This window comes from Achroia grisella, unplaced genomic scaffold (assembly GCF_030625045.1).
Source record: "Achroia grisella isolate CSIRO2021 unplaced genomic scaffold, CSIRO_AGI_Agris_v1 utg779, whole genome shotgun sequence".
Classification (NCBI taxonomy): Eukaryota; Metazoa; Arthropoda; class Insecta; order Lepidoptera; family Pyralidae; genus Achroia; species Achroia grisella.
The window spans coordinates 584,046-608,625 of record NW_026713019.1 but is presented as its reverse complement, the minus strand read 5'-3'; the positions used below and the strand labels follow the sequence as shown (position 1 = coordinate 608,625).

General features: G+C 31.7%; 1 protein-coding gene across 1 annotated transcript; it reads left to right on the top strand.

The window, feature by feature from the left end:
• The first annotated feature begins 5,011 nt into the window (after nt 1-5,011).
• Nucleotides 5,012-13,965, top strand: LOC131850662 (zinc carboxypeptidase-like). The gene is made up of 9 exons (XM_059200963.1): nt 5,012-5,211; nt 5,835-5,965; nt 7,771-7,846; nt 9,847-10,003; nt 10,228-10,388; nt 10,959-11,046; nt 11,988-12,190; nt 12,915-13,002; nt 13,699-13,965. The coding sequence occupies exons 1-9, from the start codon at nt 5,056-5,058 to the stop codon at nt 13,881-13,883; spliced, it is 1,245 nt and encodes a 414-aa protein (XP_059056946.1). The 5' UTR covers nt 5,012-5,055; the 3' UTR covers nt 13,884-13,965.
• The last annotated feature ends 10,615 nt before the right edge of the window (nt 13,966-24,580 follow it).

Here is a 24,580-nt window from a genome sequence, read left to right as displayed (position 1 = left end):
CAACAACGCCTCTGACTACCTTATTACGAATAAAAATCGTGAAGATATTACATCAATCAATTTAATCGCTTTTCAACAGAACGCAAGATGAAATTTATCACGTATGCTCCATTAACCTCTACCAATTTCGATTACTACATTTTTTATTGGGGACAGTGACATCGATTTTTCAGGAAACCTGAGTTAGCAGCTATAAATTTTAAGGTAAAATGGTGATACCTTTAGCATTGCCGGACACTCGTTCCTTGAACCGAATAAAATAGTATAGGCAATTTATTTTATGATACGGATATAAATAACTATTTATTTTATAGGAGAAACGCTTAAATATATAGTACTAGTTGTAACCGGCGAATTCATTTGCTTTTTGAAATAAAAGATTGCCTATATACGTCCATTAATGCAATCTATTTTCATGTCAAATTTCATTAATATTTGTTCAGCTCCTGAGTTGTTAAAAGAACAGACAAGTTGAGTTGTTAAAATACAAATGAAGCGTCGTGCCCTAAATAGTAGTGTAGTAACTACCCCAACTTTGACTCGAAAGATCGTAAGTTCGAATCCGATTAACACCAAAAATTTGTATTATATTTTTGAATAAATCTGCGATAAAAACAGTGATCCGAATTCTAAGTCTATATTCCATAGCTATCTATAATATAAAAAATAATTTGATTTAAATTAAATTGTTATTTCGTTAAAAAATTTATGTTTTTAATATTACATTAGTTTAGAAAAAAACATAATCCTGAGAAGTACTGGTAATGTGCGAATAAAAATTCCACTAAAAGCTGGAAAAAGTACGAAAAAAGTTAGTTGATGGGCATGCATATAAATGTTTGCGGGAAAATTCGAAGATTGAAAGATCCTGGGACAGCAATTTAGGAGTATTGTCAAGGCTGGCCAGTGCAATAAAGAGTCTTGTTTAATCCCAAACCAAAAAAAGTTTACGCGAAGGCCTCTGAGGGACAGTTAACTGTTCAGCGTTAGAATCAGGGATGCCATCCTCGTATAAATGCGAGATATCTTATATGTCGATATACGAGGACATTTTCATTTTCGTACAAGGCTTACGAAATTTGAATAACAAAAATGGCATTATTAAAACGGGTTTTTAAATGAATAATTTTATGGTAAATAGATTTTAAATTTGACATATGAATGTGGATGGTTATAAGGGCAGAGGAAGACTGAAAATGAGATGGATGGACTGTATGAAAGATGATATGGTAAGAAAAAAGAAAAAGAGATTACTGCGAACAGAGACGAATGGAAGAGAAAAACATATTACGCCGACCCCAAATAAATGGGATAAGGAAGAAGCAGATGATAATAGACTTTAAATTTATTGATGGTGTTACAACCCGTTTAACTATATTAATAATTTATTTATTTAACTTTAATGCATGCAAAATAGAAGGTAATAGTTTATTTAACGTACTTAACACCACGCGACTATAATGTATACTGACTGCGAAAGTTAACAAATAAGTACTATGAAAATCGGACAAAATATAATACGATGTACGAGGTTAAAGAGCCAAATTCCGCTAAGGTCCTAGATTTTATCACATTGTTTAGTTCATCGTATGAAGTTAAGTTTAAAACATTTAGCTTTGGTTGGTTGGCAACCCTGGTCACAATGCCGCAATTTGGGTTATGCCGTAGACATTCTTACTTCCGCGTTGGTCCCATACTAATGTTTTCCCGATGGAGCCCGTTTTTTATATAATATAAGAAGATACTACAATAAATAAAGTTTTTAATTTGTCACCCAATTTACGTAGTAAATGTAGGTTATTTTTTTTCACGACATCATGTAAGGTACTAAAACTTATGTAGGTTTTAGTACTTTGAAAAATGAGGCCATTCAGGATATATTGCAAAAAAATAAATAACGTTATTCAGAGTCAAAGTAACAATTATTTATTCATATAGGTTATTTCCGGACAATTTACTTCTAAAAAGTACAGTACATGATGTAGTGATTCCAAATTGAAATTTGGAATAATTTTAATTTAATAGATTGAAAAAAAGGTAGGTTTTTTCCTGAGATAATAGCGACTTGGTTTCCATTCTCGTTTTTTCAGAAATGTTATTCAGTATCATAAATATTATCACTGGTTTTATTGCATTGTATACCTTATGTGGCAGCAGTACTATATGGGTCTTTAGATTAATGCCTTTTGGGCCCAACCCCCTTGACTTTACTTTGTTTTTATTTATATTATACGAGTTATTATTCGCGACTTTGTCTGCTTATTTTATATAGCATATGCCTTTTTTTTTGTGGATTATAATGGGAAGGAATGAAGTGTCCGTTGTAAACAGTACTCACTGGTAAGGTATCAATGGAAGAATATAGTATAAGAATGAAGTTAGGGTATTTGGCTCTTCATAGCGATTTCACCAGGATTTAACCACTATGGTTTCCAGGCTATGGCTATGTCTATATTTGTTCTCTTTATATAATCTTTACTCACGCCAAACATTTAGATTCATTCAGTTGAGGAAAAGCAACAAATATATAGAAATGTAGATACATAGACACATTTATAATTATTAAGATGACTTTAAAACAGTGACATATAGAGCAGGGGTGGCAAAGCAGATTCTTATGGATGATAATGAAATGGTGAAAGCGCCTGAGTTAACGGTTTATACTGGCGGGGCACCAGTGGAGGATCATAAGATGAGCATGAGGTCAGATCAGTAAGCCTATCGTGGTATATTCTCAGTACATTATTCTCCATGAATTTATCACGCTAAATATTGCAACTCTGACATGGTCAGTATCAACAATGTTAATGTTAATAATATATATTGTATATATATTTTTTCTTTTTATACGTTATAGTTGCCTGGCCTGAAGTTTTTTTTTTGTTACGTTCTATCTGCTGTTACTATTTCATTCTTAAGTATGTTATATGGTATGTATATGGTATATTTGATTTATGTATATATTTTATTGATATTTATCTATGGCTTTATATATATTGTATGTATTTGTGTACCTATGTATATGTATGTTTGCATGTACTAACTTTTAGTAAATATATATTATTTATGATATAGGTATTATTTTTCTCATTGATTATATTTGCACCGTCTACAGTTTTTCTCTGCACAGCCTGTGGTCGACTGGTAGAAGATGGCGTAAGGCGTTAAGTCCGCCATATGTACTTTTACCTTGGTATTTTGTGCATTGAAGTTATATAAATAAATAAATAATATATGTATGTATCACTTATACCTGCATTGAAATACAATGGACTACTTCATAATAATCGCTTTGGAGTGAACATTAACACTTTAGAGATATCTACAACAAATACATACGTACATAAATCAAGTGGATCAACATATTTACTTTAACGTTGTTTAAATGTTCACCCACATGTTTATTAGTACAGTCGTGCACTCAGATTTAGCAAATTTAGGCGAATTAAATTTGCTAATAGGTTTCAGTTATTAATATTTATATCGAGTGTGTTGTGGCCTGGTTTGCTTCTTCGATTAAATTCAGATGAAAGTAAAAATCATTTAGCCGTGTAGAACACTTTTGTCCACGCAAGTCATAATTATAGTAATTTTCTAATACTATCAACTGGACCATTTTTTTGTTATTTCATTTAATCAGTTTCAACTTTACCTTACCTGACTTACATTAAAATTATCATAGAAATAAATGATGATATGAATGTATCGTATAGTGTATGGCTACAATTATATTTAGATTCGAGGATGTAGGGTATTAGTAAATGGAGATTAGTGGATTCATTGCAAGTAATATACTTGTCTGGTTGTCCTCCGTGGTCCTCCCTGGATATGGATATTAAATTTCGGTTAGAGATAGGTTTCGGATATAGGAATGATTTTTATACTTGATACGGATACGGATGCGGATATGAAATTATTTAGGATTATCCGTTAGTTTCGGATAATTTCGGTTACGTATAATATTTTTTAAGGAATTTCAAAACTAAAACACAAACAGCTAATAAAATGGTTACATAACGTGTCTCAATTAGGCTTCGTCCCTATCCGATACTGTCCGAAACTTTTATTTCGAATTCGGTTACGGTTACGGATATTTTTTTATATCGGATATCCGATAGTTTCGGTTACGGATCTCCTTAACATCCCTGCTGGAAACTATGTGGTTTATTAATTATCAATTCGCCACGATGAGCTAACTGGCCTGATTTTATGCTCATTCTATCATTCTCCACTGGTGTCCCGCTAGCGATGACCGATAGCGCCTACGGGTGTACTACCTACAACATTATCACCTATTAAGAAAAAATATATAATTAATCAAGGTAGATGTTGTACAAAATATAATTTATCTGAGTATATCCTTGTCTTTCCTATCGAGCAAATACCTTTCGTTGTAAGTTTTTTGGTTTCAAGGATACGTCATTATTATGAAGTTACAAGGTAAGGAGGCATGAGCATAGAATGTACTTCAGCTCCAGTTTGTTTATCATTACAGTTAAAATATGTATTGGTGCTTATTTTTATATATCGTAGTGGAACAATCCGCTCTACCCTAAAGACATTGATATCGCTATACTCCATTCACCTTGTGATCATGTCCAGTGCGCCATATTCAAAACTTCGAGAGAGGTAAATACGTTACGTATTATAAAACTATTCATGTAAAGGCCAGAGTAACTACAGTAATAAAATGTATTAGTTAATCTAATAAAAAAACTATTATTTTAAAAGAAAAAGATTTTTATAATATGAAATAATTTTTAATTCAAGAAAGTTGATCCATAGACGCTTACGTGTAGACATTATACGTGTAGAGTAGAAATGTCCTCTTGGCATTCGTGAAATAGTGATGTCCATGAGTTTTTATGATAACTGTTCAAAGCCAATAAACTATCAAAGGTCTAACGTTAAGTGTCATAATTTACAAAATACAATTCTTATCACAGAACATAAATAAAACATTTTATTGTTATCTATGGAATGCCAGGTGAATATATATCAAACCTGCGGGTACAATCACTCTAGTTTCATGAGTGTACAGCACAATCAGTAACGATGTTGTTCTATTTATTTATATGTTTGCCAATAATACAAGTTTCTTTAGCGGAAAGTGCTTACGAGTATAAATCCTACAAGAATTACAAGTTGTACGAAGTAGAAGGTGATCATGAAAATTTTAATAAAGTGCTAGAAAATCTAAAAGATTTTGTTGTAAGTATAGATTTTTTGTTGTTGTAAGTACAGTTATACATTAAACAATATTGACTATGTCACAGCGTGTGTTAAAATTTAATTTATTCCTTCCAAACGTTTAAGCAAGATTGTTAGGTAAGAAATATTTAAACTGACTTTCTTAAGCGTTTCTAAAAACAAAGTTATAGAGAAAATTACAGGTAGCTACAACACAACTAAACTTTTTTAATTATACCTACTAGTTAAACGCAAAACCTTGATCAAGTATATTTTCATTACTTGAGTTATAATTAAACGGCTCCGCTGGCTAGTGGTTTAGCACGTCGCCTTATTTCCGAAAGTAGTGGGTTCGATTCCTCGCAGGTTACAAAAATTTATATGTATGTGTATGATTATTTAGACTGCGTGTTATTTTATAAAAAAAAATGTACTTAAGTATATCTAACAGTTGTCTAAAACGCATAGCACAAGCTCTGCGTTGTTTGGAACTAATTCGCGGCGTCCTGTGTTATTACAATTTAATCTTTATTATTGTAATCATGTAGAATTTAATTTATAACGTCAAAGTCTCGTTTTTGAATGTTATTTTTACCTCAAATTGAGTAGTGACAAGCTGTTTAATAGGAATATAACGTTTTCAGGAACTACCTTACTTTGAAACAAGGAATGATAAGTTGGAAATATTAATTGCACCTGACGTAAACTCATTATTTGAGGAAATTACCTCGTTCTATGATTTAAAAACTAAAGTGGTCGTTGAAGATTATTCTGAGTAAGTGTACGTTCTGTATTGTTGATTGCTGTTTGCATTTATATAGGTACATATAATATAAAGATATAGATTTGCGTGACTGCGTCCACACATACAATGTACTATGTTATTTCACCAACTGACAATGTACTGGACAAAATAATATTAAATTTATATTATGTATTTGAATTTTATTAATAAGTTTTTAAAAAGTTTTATATTTAATTTCAAATTTACTGAATTAAATTTTAAAGTATTGTGCGTAACTTAGTCTCACCACAGATAACATAATATTACATAGTCTCACCTATTTCATCTGGCCTTGTAAGCGGTAGGAGTATTCTGTGGTCGCGACTTCGCTCGCATGGAAGGACGACGGAGGACGAATGAGGAATTTACATTTTATCCCCTATTTTTTTTTATCCCCTTAAGAATAAAATTCGTACAAATTTTGAATGTCATATTGATAGTCAAAAGCTTAAAAAATAAGTTTCAAGTTTGTAGCTTTAAAAATAATTCCATAGAACGTTTCATCTCCCCTTTCAACCCCTTACAATCCTTTCTTCGTATTAAAAAGTAGCTTATGTCCTTTCTCAAGGTCTAGACTATCTGTATGTGTAAATCGGTGAAGTAGTTTTGGTGTGAATGCAAGACAGACAGACAGACAGACAGAGTTACTTTCGTATTTATAATATTAGTAAGGATATAGGCTACGGTTACTGGTTACCATCAGGTGAGCCGTTAACTTGTTTGCCATTTGAATTTAAAAAAAAAATGAATCAGGTCTGATCTGATCTTTATCTATGTGGATTAATTTTAAGGGCTAGTAGGTAATAGTATTTGTATGGAATGGTCACAAGATGAAAATGTATAGAATATAATCTTGTATCGTGATAGATTATTATACGTTGTAAAGTTGTAGCCTAATGCAGGTGACAGTTGACGTTTTGGTATATTACAAAAACAATTGTATTAAGTGAGATTTTTGAAATCAAAGTCGATCTTGTAATTTGTAACTTACATTTTCTTACAATCAATTGTTTTGTGGTTCGTAAATTACATTTTAATGACCTGTCATTCGCACAATACTGTAATGCACGGAATGTTGCTTATATTTGAGAATGATTTTATAAAGGTGGAATTTCGATAAGATAAATTAAAAAAAATTTCGCGACTACTGTCGACAAACATGCTCTTAGTACTTTTAATATTAATTCTGATTAAAAATAAAAAAAATATAACCTAATAATACGAAAACTAATTAAATACGAATCGGGAGCAAAACCTGGCGATTGCAATATATTATTATCAAAATTCTTGAAAATGATTTTTTTATACCTATTTTTTTATTGGAAAAAAAAACTGACACCCACGTGAGTAAGTAGTAACTGTCGCCTATATCTATGAAAAGCAATACGGCCATCACGTTAATGTTACAACCGTGTTATCACTCATTTGGAGCTATTATAGAGGACTAAGATGTCACGTCTCTTATCCAGTAATTTCACCATCTAAAATACACCCTAGACTCGAAGTACATCACCATTTTACAAAGCAAGCTACTTGGCAGCACATACAGATGAGACTGAGGTACCTAGATAGATTACTTTTTATAGTCCGAATGTGGTAAAAATTACTAAAACAAAATGGTCGGAATGGTCGAATGGTTTCATTGAAAGTAGTTCGTTGAAGAATTTATAGAAATAGAAAAGATTCATTAGGTCTAATTCGAGCTTTACACTATATACATTATGACCTATTATTACAAGGTTCCTTATACGTAGCTACGTTTCTGGTTGTGTTTATCTTACATTACCGTTTTCTAGGATTATTCGATTAGAAAAATCGGGTTATAGGAGAAATTCCGTGTTCTCCTGGACGGCTTATTACGACGTGGATGAGGTAAGTTTTATTTGATGTTATTTCTGATATCTGATTGATTATATTATAGTATATAGAAATTGTTGATTAAAATTGTGTACTGTCAATAATTGTAGACATGTCTGTACATGTTCTGTTCTGATCAATATGAATAACTTTATACGAATATATTTAATTTTATGTGCTATTGAAATCCATTCTACTATTATTCTACGTATCACTACGTACCACCTCATTTGTAAAAATGGTTATATAGAGAATGATTTAGTAAACCAATTGTTTTTGTATACTACTTAGGTGGCAAACAAGCATATGGCTCATTTGATGGTAAACGGTTACCGTAACCATTGTTTTTTACATTACACCTTGTAAAACTGACTTCACGTTACGGAAAATTCTTCTTTAATATCATTACCATCTACTTGCCCCCAGCTTCGCACACGTATACATAGATTGTATACATAAATCTTTCTCTTGTTTCACAGTATCTATTGCTGAAGAATGCATTAAAATCCGTTGCGTAAGACAGCAGGGGCGATTCTACATACTATGTAAAGATTTAGAATAACTCAAAAACTACTAGACAGATGTTGATAAAATTACAAACAAGAAACATCTATAATTGCTCTTTTTGTATAGAAACTACGATACCACAGACAGACATAAAGACATGTTTAACTTAAGATATATCCCTTTTTTTCATCGATGGTTCATAAATTAATATTATTACTAACTAAATTTAAAATTAACAGACTGAATAAACCTTTGTTATGTACATATTATTACAATACAATATTTACTCATCAAAATATTCGTTGATAAATTTCTATGTAAACAGGTCACTGTTATTTTAACAAACATGACTAACAACGTTATCATATTTCGTAACTAATTCATTATTATAATATTTTGTTAGACGAGAATAACATTTTTTTCATTATGTTGATGTTCATTATGTATACTTGTTAAAAACGATTATTATGTAAATGATGTATAATAGTAAAAATATAATATTGTGTTCATTTATTGAGTTAGAATATAAGTAAATAATAAGTGCATAATATTGATGAGAATTTGTTTCTTTAAAAGTATCCATTATATAACTCTACAACGGCAAATTAATTCTAAAGATTTCTGTCTTAACATAAAAGTCTCCACTCAATAAAATTACGATAGATATAGTTATTTTTCAGTAGTTGTTCTATCTCTATTCAGAGATAGAACAACTATTTGAAATTGAAATTTTGGAAATGTTTACGTTCTTTTCTGCTAGCTCGCTCTATTATTACAGTAATATTAAGGTATATTTTTCGTTATTCTGAAAATGTATCATGATTCCAATGACTAACACATTTTTGGATCGCAAAATATCCCTGTAAAATCGCGCAATTTACTCTATCCGTAAGGTCCTACATGAACAAATATTATTTAACACTTTGACGGACACTTGCGTCTATAGCCGTCAAAGCGAACCATTCACTATGTGGCCTGACGGCAATAGTCGTCTAAAATGAAACGGTCGTTTTCGGATACTACGGGTATAGCGGCACAAATGTGCATTTACCCACTTACAAGTAAAAGCCTAGTGTCAAGTTTTGGAGTCGCAGTGGACTGTTTTCGATCCCGCGACTCCGGCACATGGCGTTCAGGGATATCTTGGAGTATTTAGTGAGCAGGTGTCTCACAGTACTCGCTTGCCTGCCCCGTGGCGGGCGGGTCTCCATGAGGGATTTTCTCCAAGTAAAAAAAGTGTCAAGTTTTGGAAACATTTTTTTAGGTTGAATTTTTCACTTGCAGCATTAGAACGCACCTGGTTACGAAAGGAGTAGTGCAATTCTGTTTTCTCTTAAATTGTGTCAAAATTAAGTTTATTTAAGCAGAAAAAGTAAAACTATACGTCGAATATTCTAAAAATTACAAAAACATACATTATTTACTTTCAAACTTCACTTGTTTCTGCTGTCCGTCAATGTGTTAATATGATTTGATTTATCAATATTGTTACGTTTATTAACTTACAGATTTATGCATATCTAGGAAATATCAGTAAAGAATATTCGAATTGGACCGAGGTAGTGGTCGGTGGGGAAAGTTACGAGGGCAGAAAAATAGTAGGGTTGAGAATTAACACACCGACTGAAGCGGATGAACCTAAAAAGATAATATTCATCGAATCAGGTAAGTTACCTATACCTATATATCGTTTAGACAAATCTATAGGCCATTTAATATTATATTACATTAGATACTGCAAGACATTAACAAACTGTCTTTCAATAAATTTAAATTTTTATTAATAAGCACTTACTGAATAGGTTAAATTTATTTAACAATTCTTTAAATAACTGGTCATGGCGTTAGTTTTTTATACAGAAATTTGACAGTTAAATATATTGTTTTAGGTATACATGCAAGGGAATGGATCACGCCGGCCACGACCACGTATTTTATCAATCAACTTCTGACGAGCACCGATCCTAAAATAACATCTATCAGAGATCAATTTGAATGGCAAATTTTCCCCACCGTCAACCCCGATGGTTACCATTACAGTTTCACATGGGTATGTAACAATCATAATGAATGTTTAACTCTTTCTGTTGAGTAATCCATCCTATAAATTTATTTTACATGGCAAATTCTCATTCCATACAAAAAAAATACACAGAGAATTTAATTTCTTTTTAAATAAATGAAGGGATTTTTAAAATATGTTAAGTTTTTTTAGCGACTCGTACTGTCGCTACTGTCGACTATTTAAATGCTTAAAAAAATAGAAAATATATACAGATACGTATGATTTAAAAAATAAATGGTACTATGGCGGACTTATCCCAAAGGAGGGATTTCTTCCAATTAACAAGTAGTATAGTATATAGTGATCGGTAAAAACTTACTAAATGATAACAGAAATTGAAGAAATATAATTAAATTTATTACTAAAAACAACAAATAAAGCATATTACAGTATCCATATTGTTAATGTTATAAATTAATATTTTTAGTCTGAGATGACATGTATGATATATACAAAATATACAAAAAATGTTAAAAACACTAGAATTCTGTCATGATGGAAGTGTTAAATATACGTAAACGTTTGCAGTGCTTGATCTTTTACTGTATTTTTAAGGATCGTATGTGGAGGAAAACTCGTTCAAAATCTACATTCTTTTGTTACGGTGCCGACCCGAATCGTAACTGGGACTACAATTGGTTACGTAAGTATTGAATAATAATTTTATTTATGTCTCTTATATTTATTTCCTTCTTATTAATCATTTTACAGTTACACGTGCCCACCATATAACTTCTAGTCTTAGATGATTTTTTTGTATCTTAAGAGTGTTTCCTATTGAGATTTTAATCTGTAATGTGTTGTAAAATAACTGTAACTGTAAAATTTAGAACAGAATTTATTGTATTAATTTTCGATAGTTTATAATTTCTACATCTCAAACCAATAGCTGGTAAACGCATATACATGGTTTATACTCGATCCAATTTTATTAACCTAATCCCACATTATTAGGTTCAGTAGACTATCAAGTTTGTCATTTCAGAGTAGGTGTAGAAACAATCAAACAGTAATCACATAGAATTATAGTCCGACTGAACCTAATAAAGTAAGACTACGTTTATTCGTAAAATAAACATAGATTATAACATAGTACACAATAATATGGTGACATAATAATCGCAATTTTTTTTATCTTTAATCGGTTTAAGAAATTGTTAAACAACTGCAGTGTTACCTAATCAATCCCCCGACATTAGCTGCCTTTACAGCTGGAAAGAGTATAAAATAGGTACGAGTAGATAAAGAGAACGAGAAGCGATCCCGTGCAATCCCTTGCGATTTAGTCAAGCGTTAAAGTATTTTTATATGTAACTGTAGTAGCAAACAAGCCGATGTTCTCGAGCTGAAATTACTCGGAAAAGAATTAACGTATGATAATAAATAAAAGGAATAATTCGTTGCGCGCGCGCCTATCTGCGTACATCTTGCGTGTTCCGTACTTCACAGGAAAGAGCGCGTCATATAAAGGCAGCAATAGTCACAAAAATTAAATAAAAATGCATATATTCTAGTTGTATTACTAGTAATGATTATATTGTTGTTTTATGAAAGTATTAATAATAATACTTTTTATTTTTTAAGAACATGGCGCTACTAGCAATCCTTGCAACTATCAAACTTATGGCGGATCAGAACCATTCTCAGAGAAGGAAACTAGGACTCTATCCGAATATATACAACATTTGGACAATATTCTTGCCTACGTAGCATTCCACGCTGATGCTCAAATGCTGTTGGTTCCGTATTCAGATTCAGTGGACCATATTGACAACTATGACGATTTGGTAATATATTGTTAAATAGTAAGAATACAACCTCACAATTGTTCCCTCATATTGGCAGTCAGAGACAATTGAGTTGTTGGTGATATGACCGAACAATTAACTCTATTAATGTGATGCACAGAAATACATTTCTCTACTAAATAGGGTAAATGAAATAACTTCCCCATTTTCACTTTATTCACTGTTCTGTATATGTACATATATTATATATATGTTAGTTGATTATTTTATATTGCAGCTGATTATGTATGTTACGGCTAGAAACAGAAGTCTGACTAGATAAGGCCTAAATTATAGATTATATAGAAATTGCTCTGATTCAAAGTTACAGGAACAAATTCACGTAGTTATGTTGGTTTTGATTGGTTTGATTGTTTGTATCAATCAAATTGTCTGGCACGCTGTATTCTTGAATTGCTTGCTTCAGTGAATTTCTTTAGTAATTCTGGGCTAGATAAAATATTCAAGAACTATTTGATTCGTTTATTTTTTATTTAATCATGTATAGATATATTTATAGATAAAAAGAAAAATACTCAATATTTATTTTAATTTAAAGTAAATGTAATGAAAATAAATGTATGTTTGAATGTTTAAAAACATTTCAGTTAGCATTTAATGAAAAATTCAATAATATATTTACATTGATTGAACCAATGTTCTGTATCTAATAAATGTACGATATCAATTACTTATATTTCAAATGAGAATAAAACATTTGCAGATAAAAATTGGCAAAACTTCTTTAGAGTACGGTTATAAAGTAAACGGAGCGAAGTATGATGGACCAGCCACCGCTGCAGAAATACTTTGTAAGTTTTTTTATGTAACAAACTGACAACCTGATGGTAAGTGGTTGGAAGTCTTATGGATGCTAATGGAATGGCGCACCCGCCTGCGCTAACGGTATATATTGACAGCGCACCAATGGAGGATGACAAGATAAGTATGAGGTCAGGGCAATTAGCTCATGTGGTAATTTTACCATGAATTCATCACTATAGTTTCCAGGGGGTTTAGTTTCGTTTAATATATTTGAAATAGATTAATTCAAAAAGTACTTTACCCATTTTAAATGTACTTTGACCTGTTGAAATCTTTATTCTTAGCAAATAATATAGGCTTGGTAGTATAGTATTACAAGCGACTAGCGCCACTAGTGTAATAATAATATCCCTGAACAATTTAGGTACACAGTGCCATCTAGTCCCAAGGTAAACAGAACTTGTGAACTAAATAACTAATATAAATACTTAGATTTTTTTGTAAATACATGCATAATATATATAGAAAACACCCAGACAATCAGACAATCAGCCTGATAGTCAATATTATGTATGTATTTATAAAAAAAATCTACTCATCTACTCATGAATACAAAATTAATGTTTGTACAATGCTAGGAATCGAACCCATGACCATCGGAAGTAAGAAGGTGCCCTAAACCGTTAGCCCACCGAGGTCGTCAATAGTATAACTAGTAAAAAACCTCGATATTTTGAATACAGATAAAGCTTCGGGAGGTAGCATGGACTGGGTGCGACATGCTCTGGGCACACCATTGGTCTACACATACGAATTACGAGGCAGGAGTTTCCATTGGCCACCTGACAGAATTTACGAGCAAGGAGACGAAGTTACTCAGATGATGTTAGGATTAATCACTGAAGCGTGCAATTTGGATTATTGTTAAAATATACATAATAAAAGACAATGACCTATATAAAAAATATGTACAAAAGTAAAAAAAATATTAAATAGAATAAAATGAACTATTATTATTGTAAAATATAGGTTAGTCTCAACAGGTGTAATAGGCATCAAAAAACATGTTAGATCACAGAATATTCAATAACATATTGATAGCTAGTATCACATAACTATCACTATTATCTTTTTTTTCATTTTGTTTCGAAACTATATTAGCTTTTAAGTTATTAAATTAATTCAAATAATCAATGATAAAGAATCAAGAAGTTATTCGCTGAAAAATCACAGATTCTATATTATGGATTTATTAAAATGTTTTTAAAAAAATTATGTGTTTCATTTCACCATATATTCAATTGAATTAAATAAAATATTACTACAGCATTCTACAAATAAATAAAAGAATAAGTTACAATTTAAAAAACGGTATAATTAATGACTTACGGAATATGTAAAGCATTTTTCTGAAACAATGTCATTAAAGTTGAAAACAAAATAACTACTTCCGTAGTAATTTCTAAATATTTCTACACATCATAATATTATTTTCTAATAAAATAACATGTTTATCAGATATAAATACAAGTACGTAAGTACCTGCAACAAAAAGTTTTTTTTCTCTTCTTTTGGCTTCGAACAAAAAGTTGTTAACCTAAAATTTCTTTAAACCTTTTTTATTTGTAATTGAACTATGAAATAAAAACGAATTATACAATTATATTTTCCATTATGTGCGTAGATCATATTTTTCACAATAGCAATTTATTGCCAACATGTAAAAATATTTGGAGTTTTTAATAATATCACAGTGATAATGTTTTTTTTATGTTATTGGAATAGTAAACTCGCCTATACAATATCTGGCCATAAATACTGTTACAATTAAAAATAAAGAAAATATTACATTTGAATTTGGAATCTGTCACTCTGTTATGAATGTTCATTGTCTTTTCTCATTTGAAACGGCCCACATGAAAGTAACCGGTAAATGTCGCATCGTATATACAATACATATGTATGTGAACAGCACCACAGACGGTTATTGTGTGATACACGTGATACCATTCATGCGTTGACATTCCAGAGGACTTTGTAATTTCATAGTCTAATTTGACCAAAACAAAAAAAAAAAAACAGTCTGCAAAGAAACCTACTAGGCGGCTCAAATAAGTAATCATGAACACAACTTTTAAAAAATATACAGTATTTACATATTACAAAAGTATTTGAATTCTTTGACATACATTCTACTGTATGTAATAAAACAATGATAATCTGTAATTCATTATACTTATATGATCTCGGCGAGTTTTTAATTAAATTTGATGAAGACAAATATCCGTTTTGTTCTTCCTTCAGACTTATAACAAACAAGATTAATTATACTATGTGCTTGATTGATAACACTCATCCCTTTCTTACCGACAATTTCTTACCGCCAACCTACACTTGACTGTTTATCTTGTGTCAGAAACTTAGTCCAAATTAAATTTACAGATTCATTTATTAAATGGCACCATACTGAAATCAATTATTACAATATGTAAAACTGAATCAATATTTTTTTATTTATTCATTTATTTTATTTATTAAGCTTAATATTTTTGAAGGACCCTAGTTCGTGAAATATCATCTTCAACTAGCAAATGATGGTCTTCAAATGCCTGAATCGATTTTTATAAACTACAGTTATGAACCATTGCATTCATCGTAGTCCTTTGGAATTGTATCACTTGACATGTACCATGATAATGATCATGTATCTATAGGCGAAATTATGAACAAATTGCTAACTTTATAAATCAATTCAATTTCATAAATAAAATTTCTTACGAGAAGTTAGCGAGCACGTGCCGAGTAACATCACTGAACAGGGGTCAATGTAACTAAACTCAGAAAGCAAATAGATACTACCAACATTATAGAGAAGCTGTCGTATTTTAATTGTTCTAATGAAAAATTCAGATTATTTAAATCTGAATTCCGTTTATTGATCATATTTCATAGCTAACCCTTTGATTCATAATTAATTACCCACGTAATTATTTAAGTTACATATTTAGCTTGATAACGGAGTGTTCACACTGATATGATTGTGGAATAATTGAAATTTGTTTCAATTCAAAACCGACCAACCGAACCAACCAACCGAAGTTATCTTAAACTATAAATATATGAGAAATATGAAAGTAAAATAATAATATAAAAGTATAATATAATATTAGAAACTTGCTCACCACTTATCCTGTTCTGTCCGTTCAATTCGCCAGCTGCTCTTACCCTTTTTGTCCGAGTCACTGTTCTGTTCATAGGCCGCTATCTTGTGTCCCACTTCTCTCAAAAACCGGAAGTGTTAACTATAATAATTAAACAAATCTACTCAATAAATACAAGTACGTGCTAGTACTAAATAATTTTAATTCATTAAAATCCTCACATTCCTTTAATTTTTATTATTCAACTGGCGACCCACCTGCATTTCGCACGGGTGTTCACTCTAAATATTCAAATAAAAAAATCAAGGAAAAACAATATTGAAATTATAGCGATAAATTAATCGAAGTCCATTGAGTTGTTTAAAAGAAATAAGCAGATAAACAGACAGGCGAAACCAGCGATTTTCTACAAATGTTTTATGCAATATTTTGACAATCCATTTCGTATTTTGATTTGACAGTCTTTAAATTATTTTCGCAAATGCTTTTTTGAAATTTTGTATTACCTACATAAGACTTTCGTTCCGCTGCTTACCTATCTTGTATGAGATTAACACAGTTGTGGATGAAATTACTGATGAATATCATTCGCAGTCACGTGCTTGCTTAAATGCCAATACACGATAAATCAGTATCATTGCATTTGATTTCCATATTATCAACGATTACTCAGTACATTCAACCCTCCTATAACGCGGTACTCTCAGAACGCGGTTTCCATATAACGCGGAGCTGAAATTGCGACAGCCCTCCTATAACGCGGTACTCTTACAGCGCGGTTTCCGTTCAACAACGTCCCATCAGTTCTTTCCGTGCACCCAATGAATGGTTTTAACTGGATATGTTTATATCAGCGTGGTTCACGGGTGGGTGGTTCTCCTCATGCGCTATCTTCCACTTCTATTAACTAAATAGTTTCGCATCGACAGCGTGCCATGCGTGTGTGTGTCTAATGAAACTGTAACATGAAAGATATATATGTGATCTTTTGACTACATTGTCGCGTGAACTATAGAAAAACTACGTTCTGCTTATGTCTTAGCCGCTTAAAACCAATGTGAAGATCAACCAAGTGAGGAAGACATTTTGCCCATTAAAAGAAGGCGAGTTAGGCGACTCATATCTGACAGTGAGGATGAGTGTTGAAAGATTACATCATTTTACAAAAGTCTTTCTTTTGTTTTTGTTGGAAAACAGTTTTTTAGTTTAGTTTTTGTTTCATTTTTTTCATAATTTCCTTATTTTTATTGAATTGAAGAGTTCATACTAAAAATAATTTATAATTTATCTTGTCTTTTGTATTTATTGGTCTCCATATAACGCGGTACGAATGATGTGATTTGTACTTATTCTGAGTCTTTATAGCGCGGTTTCCATATTTCCATCGCGCTACGAATTAGCCTGGTTTGTATGGTTAAATCATACAACGCGGTACGCACTCACCGCGTTATAGGAGGGTTGACTGTAGCGCACAGTAACTTTGACAGAAAAAGCAATAGGAAAATCTTTTTAAAGCCTTATCTTTAACTTTAACACTCATGGATAATTTGAATTGTTCTCATGATAGATTTGTTTTTTTTTTGGGTTGATGGAGATGTTTAATTTCTTCCACTAATTCCTGTCTTATTCTCTTTTTATGTATATCATCTTTCACTTTTCCTTTACAGAACAGGTTCTGTTCTCTATTGTATAAATCAGTATTTCTTTGGACAGAAATTATAATCACATTTATTACTTTTATAGTTATATATTATCTAAAGATGTAACAAATAATGGAATTTTGCATGTCTATTGGTTAATAATTATACCTAATGATAAAAAACAAATGTAACAAAATTATAATAACCAATCATTTTTCATCCTTTATTAAATTACGAGAGTTAACTTTCTCCTAATTTGTCTGAATAAGGAATGTCTTAAGAATAAATTAGACGCTACTGGTACCTAAGTTTGTATATTGCATTACATTATATCGGAATATCATTATCCAAAGATTTAACTTTTGTTTATGTTGTAGACAAGTTAAGTTTATTTCGATGGATAAGTAAAAAGTTATTAATTACTCTTTCACCTAAAAACTACTTAGGTTCTTCGATTGAAATTTGGTACAAAAATAGATATCCGAATTCACACAAGCATCGCTACGGAATACAACTAGTAATATATAGCTTACCATATTTTGTAATGGAACTGTTTTCACTATAAGCTATATATTTTTATGGCTGGTAGTGAAAATGTTACCATTACAAACAAAGTATGGTGAGCAATATTATTTTTATATCTCGAAATTTATTACCAACCTATATCTTGCAGTGAAAACTGGACTTTATAAAATAACATGAATATTAACACACCGGATGATTCAAGCTTAGATGTAGTTAATCCTGTTCATCGATCTATTTACCAACGCCAATTTTAGATAGCATAAACTCCATTTGGAAGCACAAAAGGATCCGAATAGACGAGTATAAGTACGGACACTTGGCATTTCAATGAGGTTTGCTTTAATTAGTAACTAGAGTGGGAAGCGTTTCTCCGGTCCTTATGTCACATAGAATTGCGAGAACTCAAATACATTTTTGCAATCCGTGATAGATGTTTATGATAATAAATTCTACGTTCTTTCCCATACAGTAGGTATTCGCTTGATTTCGCACTGACGTTGCGTCGATTGATTTTCTTCGTTATGTGACTGAAGCTTTGCGAATGTCAGGGTTAAGGATACCCAATTGACACGTATGTGGTAATACCTTACTTGAGTCTTCGCCGTTTGAGGTGGCAAATATCTACGTGATTTTTTCACATCGTCATTGTCGACTAGGTATGGGTATCTTTAACATATATAAATGGTGCTTATATACTGTTTTAAATTTGACGCGGTCATTATTTATCCGTATAATTAGTAAAAATCACGGGATCTTACCACGTTTTATATTTATTTGCTGAGTTCCCGATATATCGGCAGTGTTTCAACCACCATAATCACGGGTAAACTGAAGAGCAGCGGGTAGAGCTAGAGATCCTGTAACCGTCTTCTTGATTTAAATTTTTATATTTCTGTATTTCAATGGCTTCTCTAACCATTCTTGGGATGTAATACCGTTCTGATGTTAATACTTTTGGTTAGTGTTGTTCTATCCAGTGATTAGGTCCCGTTCCCAACAAGTGTTCCGCTATGGCTGATTTACATGGATGTTTTTACGTCGTTGTTTTTAACAGCTTTTATATGTTCAGGTTGTTAAAAAGATCTAGGAATCTAGTGATTGGCTTAATTAGACAAAAACAAAAAACGCGATCGAAAAGTGTATTAAATGTACGTGAAGATACTGTGAGTACAGTTTGCCGAGATGAATATCGAGGGAGTTCCAGTAGTAGCAACACACGAAGACGTGTGAAGGTAGACGCATATATCTGCCCATAAAAAGATTTCATTTTCCATCTACCCGCTGCTCTTCAGTTTACTCGTGATCATGATCGTTGAAACACTGCCGAAATATCGGGAACTCAGCAAATAAATATAAAACGTGATAAGATCCCGTGATTTTTACTAATTATACGTATAAATGATGCTTATTATGGGCATAGTATTATCATATTAATCATGTCATTACTATATCGTCATAAGCTCAATGCACTTGATGTAGGGTTTTATTTTGAGTTTTTATTTTCTACTTACAGCTGATGTATGGTCAAGGAAACTATGGTATTGTAACAGGCTAAATGATCTAACTGAAGTTATACTGATACAATTTAAATAAAGCTTACGCGTAGGATAAGCGTAAGTTAAGCGTAGGAGAAATATGGACAACATTTGTCTGTACATGATTCTCATTCGGAAACCTTTTCTCTAAAATTTTTTCTGTTCTTTTTAGCTGGATAAATACTATAACAGCTTTTTTTAAATTGTATCAGTCACTATATTTCTGGTCATATCCTACTTTTGATTAATAAACTCATACACATTCTCTTTAAAATCCTGTCCAATAGATTCACATGTATATATGTAGTTATTGTACATTTTTATGTATTAGACACATTTTTAGACATTTCGATCTCGCCTTCAAGAAACCAGTCAGTTCCCGTAGGAATATACAAAACCCTTTTCTTAGCAGATGCTTGGATGCTTTATGGATCCGGTTTGTGGTTCGTATCATGTGACATACAACCTGACGAATCATGAAGTTGTTACTGTTATTTTTGTCCAAATTAGTTTTTAGATTTAATATTTATGCTGGGATGTCAAGAAAGTTTCATTTTAGGATTTCTTGTATTGTTGTAACTGAAGTATAGCAAATAAGAGTAGGTTAAATAAATAATGTAATAAAAGTAAATAAATATGTAATCTATATTTCTATCCAATATATAAAGAAAGAGTGGATTTTGTTAGCATGAAAGTAATCTCCGTAAGTATGTAATATTATGTTATCTATGGTAAGTACTACATACACCGACTTCAGAATTTGCTTATACATAATTTACTAGTTGTTTATATTGTATTATTTCTATGCCTTTAACGACGACAATTATAATAGAACCGTTTCTTTGTTGGAACTTACTTTAACTGGGTAATCAAAAGTTACCACAGACCACTACAATATTCGCAAGAAATAAGCGAACTGGATTTAAGCAACAACCTAATAAACGTATTTCACAGTCAAAATATCCTTCCCCAGGGCCCTGAGTTCGTTTCTACTTGTGCTCTGACAATGTTCTTAAATGAACTTCACTTTATTTTCGTTAATAATTTGTATGATGTTTGTTTTCGTTGTTGGCCATTGAAGTTAGCGAAGAAACGAACAGTAACGTAAATAAAAGTTGCTCTAATATTTTTGACCGACTCCTATAAAACGAACTCTCAATTTACTAGCATTTGCTATATTTGTTACCATCGAAGTCCGTTATTTATTTGTTAATGACTTTTTTATTTGAAAGATTGATATTGATTTCAATTTAAAAGTTAATTTCTGTAAATTGTTTTGTAAACCATAATAAGTAAAAAATATGATTATATGTTATTCAGCGATGTTTACGGTTGCTAATCTCAGTGAACTGTTTATACATTCATGATCAGATAATGAAGGCTTCTCATGAGATAATGAATGATGATGATTTTGTAAAACTGTAAAATGACATAGCTAAGCTGATGCGAGATAAGTCGGACGCTCACTGTATCGATTTCCGAATGTCTTCCTCTACTACCTCCTCTTAAAAAGCCGGCAATTTCTCTTATGTTGCGGCTATAAGCACCCGCAACAGCAGCGGCGGCGGTTATCATTTACCATTAGGCAAGTCACATGTCCGTTTCCTCCTAAAATTTTATAATTTCAAATAGCTCAGTTTTACTTTGACAAAATTTTCCACAGCACTATTGTATTTGTGTGTTGAGTGACCGGAACATTGTTCAGCTAAATGAAGCGTACATTCGAAGAGCTGTCTTCGACACTGAGGGCTCTTTGTCACTCTAATTTGACGCAGGCTCTGATGAGTGGACTTACCCCGTAGTAGTGTTGGAAATGTCCTCGTACTACAGTGCTAATGAGCTTTGAAAACCTGTGAACAACAGTGTAATTACTACATTTTTATATCGTTACCAATCTATACTTATACTTACTGACAATCGAATGAAAATCGCTATTAGAAAATAAGGGTTGATTGGAAATTTAGGGTATTATGTATTATATAATCCCACATTATTAAAAAATATTTTTGTTATAAATTATAAAAAAAAATGTTAAGGGTGACAACCCTTACCACTTAGGCGTATGAAAAATAGATAGTAGTCGATTCTCAGACCTAAATATGTAAATAAAATTTCATAATACTGGATCAAACCGTTTCGGAGGAGTATGGTAACTAACGTTGTGACACGAAAATTTTAGATATAAGATTATAAACGGATAAATTATGTTTTTTGTATGTTCTGGGCAAACTCTGATACTGCTGATCAGATTTCAAATCTATTATCTGTTATCTCTATTAGTCTCTATTAGTGTTGGATAGCTCACTTATCAAATAATGCTATAGGCTATATAACATCTCGTTACGACCAATACGAGCGGAGGTGTCATAAAAATTGTTGCATAAACGGGGAAAATATGATGCCGACCAACCCTGTTGAAAGTTCCTGGTTCAGTTAGTTTCACATAATGATTTTTTACACAACTTTTTAGTACGACATACCATTACGACTGTCATCCCACAATGAATTCCAGGGTATGGGAAGGTATTCCCAACTAACGGTAGCATGGTGAACGCAACACCATATGAATTCGGGTATGACAACTTATTTTTGAATCGAAGTCTCTCTCCGAGTAGTTTATTTTGTTTTCAATATTTCCGTCGTCACAAAAGATAGTTTTTATTTGTTGTCTATGCAATTTGGATACACGACTTTAATCTAAAGTCTATACTTGACTCCCGCTGGACTTTAAAATGTGAATTTAATAAAAATAAAAATCATTTACTTTTTATTTTTATTGACAGCCTCGGTGGTCTAGTGGTTTAGCACACCGCTTTACTATCCGATGGTCGTGGGTTCGATTCCTCGCACGGTACAAACATTTGTATTCATGAGTATGATTGTTGGTATCGGTCTGGGTGTTTTCTATGTATAATATGTATTTATTTAAAAAAAAAATGTATCCATTTATAATAGTTGTCTAGTACCCATAACACAAGCTCTGCTTAGCTTGGGACTAGATGGCGCTGTGTGAATTGTCCTGAGATATTATTATTATTATTATTATATTTCATGATATTTAAACAAAACGTCATACCCGTAAAATAAATCTTGATGACATTCTACGCTCATTGTATAGTATCAGTGTCTTAATGTTATCATTCCCTTCTTTTTTTATATAACTAATGACAAACAAGTTGACGGCACCACAAATATCACGTCATCGTGGAACACCCGTTGTACCACTAATACTTTATCATTCCTGAGGACTAAGGTGATGTGCCTCTGTAGTACGTAATTTCACAGCCCTTCAAACCGTACAGATAGATAGATTATGAAGAAAACGAGATAGGCTATGTATATAAACGTATGTATTTTTCAACCAACCTCGGAGAAAGAGGGTTTGTTCTATAGGAGAAAATTATTATGAAGAAAACAACAAATCTACCAAGGATGTTAGTAAAATTGTAATCCAAAAATACAGTGATCGATGTCAAATATTGAAAACTAACCATTGCGATCACCCGTTGGACTGGAATTTTTGTACTTTTTTAGTTGTACCTTTTTATGTCAATTTTTTTTACGTGAACCGAATTTAATTAATATTTTTCTATTTGAATGCTGATGCTTCTTATGTAGTATCATAATTATTTAATTTGTTCAATGTCTAGCCAGTAGTATTTGAGTTAACGTTAATAATGAAATTAAAGTTGGTTCTTTCGTGAATCGTAAATCTTTTAATATGTATAAGTTCTTTTAATATCAGTTTGGCTGTTTTCTATATATTTATAAAAAGTATATACTTATTGTGTAGTATTCATAACACAAGTTCAGCTTAACTTGGGACTTGATGGCGCTGTATGAATTATCGTGGAATAGTATATTATTGTATAATTTCTGTACGAGGTTTCCCGCAGTAGTTACTATAAAATGGATATGTCCTTAACTAAATTGTGAGCATAGTAAGTTCCTCTTTATTTTGTCGTGGAACATTTTAATTGAATTCTCTTTATGGAGCCGAGGCACAGCGTACAGAGTACTCCACTGGAGCCACTTTGCAAACAAAAGTTAGATTAGTTTGTGCACCGTGCTCCACTTGTTTAGAATGAATTCGATATGGTACATTTGGATAGCTGAATTAGAGGTACTTGTTTATCTCAAAAATACAATACTAGGTACTGAGCAAATGTCACGGTGGCGTAGTTTAGCACATTGCCTTATTTAGAAAGAAAGAAAGATTATTTATTAACTATTTACAATAGTCGGCTTCGATTCCTCGCACTGTGCAAACATCTATATCCTTGAGTATGATTGTTTATATTCACCTAGATATTTTCTATTATTATTAGTGAAATAAAGTATATCTATCAGTTGTCTAGTAACTATAACAGAAGCTTTGCTTAACTTGGAACTAGATGGCGCTGTGTGAATTGTCCTGGGTTATTATTATTATTATCTATTTTAGTCTGAAATACAAAAATTTTTCATTCTTATGTATTAGTTTCAAAATTATGACAGCTTGTAATTTTAAATTACTTACAATTTAAACGTTCAAAATTGTTGCGTATAACCAACATTTTTTTATATAAAAACATACCTAACAATGTAACATAACAAAAATTTTGGTTATCCCAAACGGGGTAGTCAGAGGCCGTGTCAGGGTGACCACATTTCAATTGGTATATTGAAATCTAATTTGACAGGAGGGGAGTTTATCGCCGTCTAGGATTATTTTTTAATCGAAAATCGGTATTACTTTCACTAGATAATCAATCAGAAATATAC

Coding starts and splice junctions, on each gene's coding strand:
- LOC131850662 (XM_059200963.1), top strand. CDS start 5,056: ATGTTGTTCTATTTATTTATATGTTTGCCAATAATACAAGTTTCTTTA. Junction 10,004..10,227: donor GATAATATTCATCGAATCAG/GTAAGTTACCTA, acceptor ATATTGTTTTAG/GTATACATGCAAGGGAATGG. Junction 13,003..13,698: donor CACCGCTGCAGAAATACTTT/GTAAGTTTTTTT, acceptor TTTTGAATACAG/ATAAAGCTTCGGGAGGTAGC.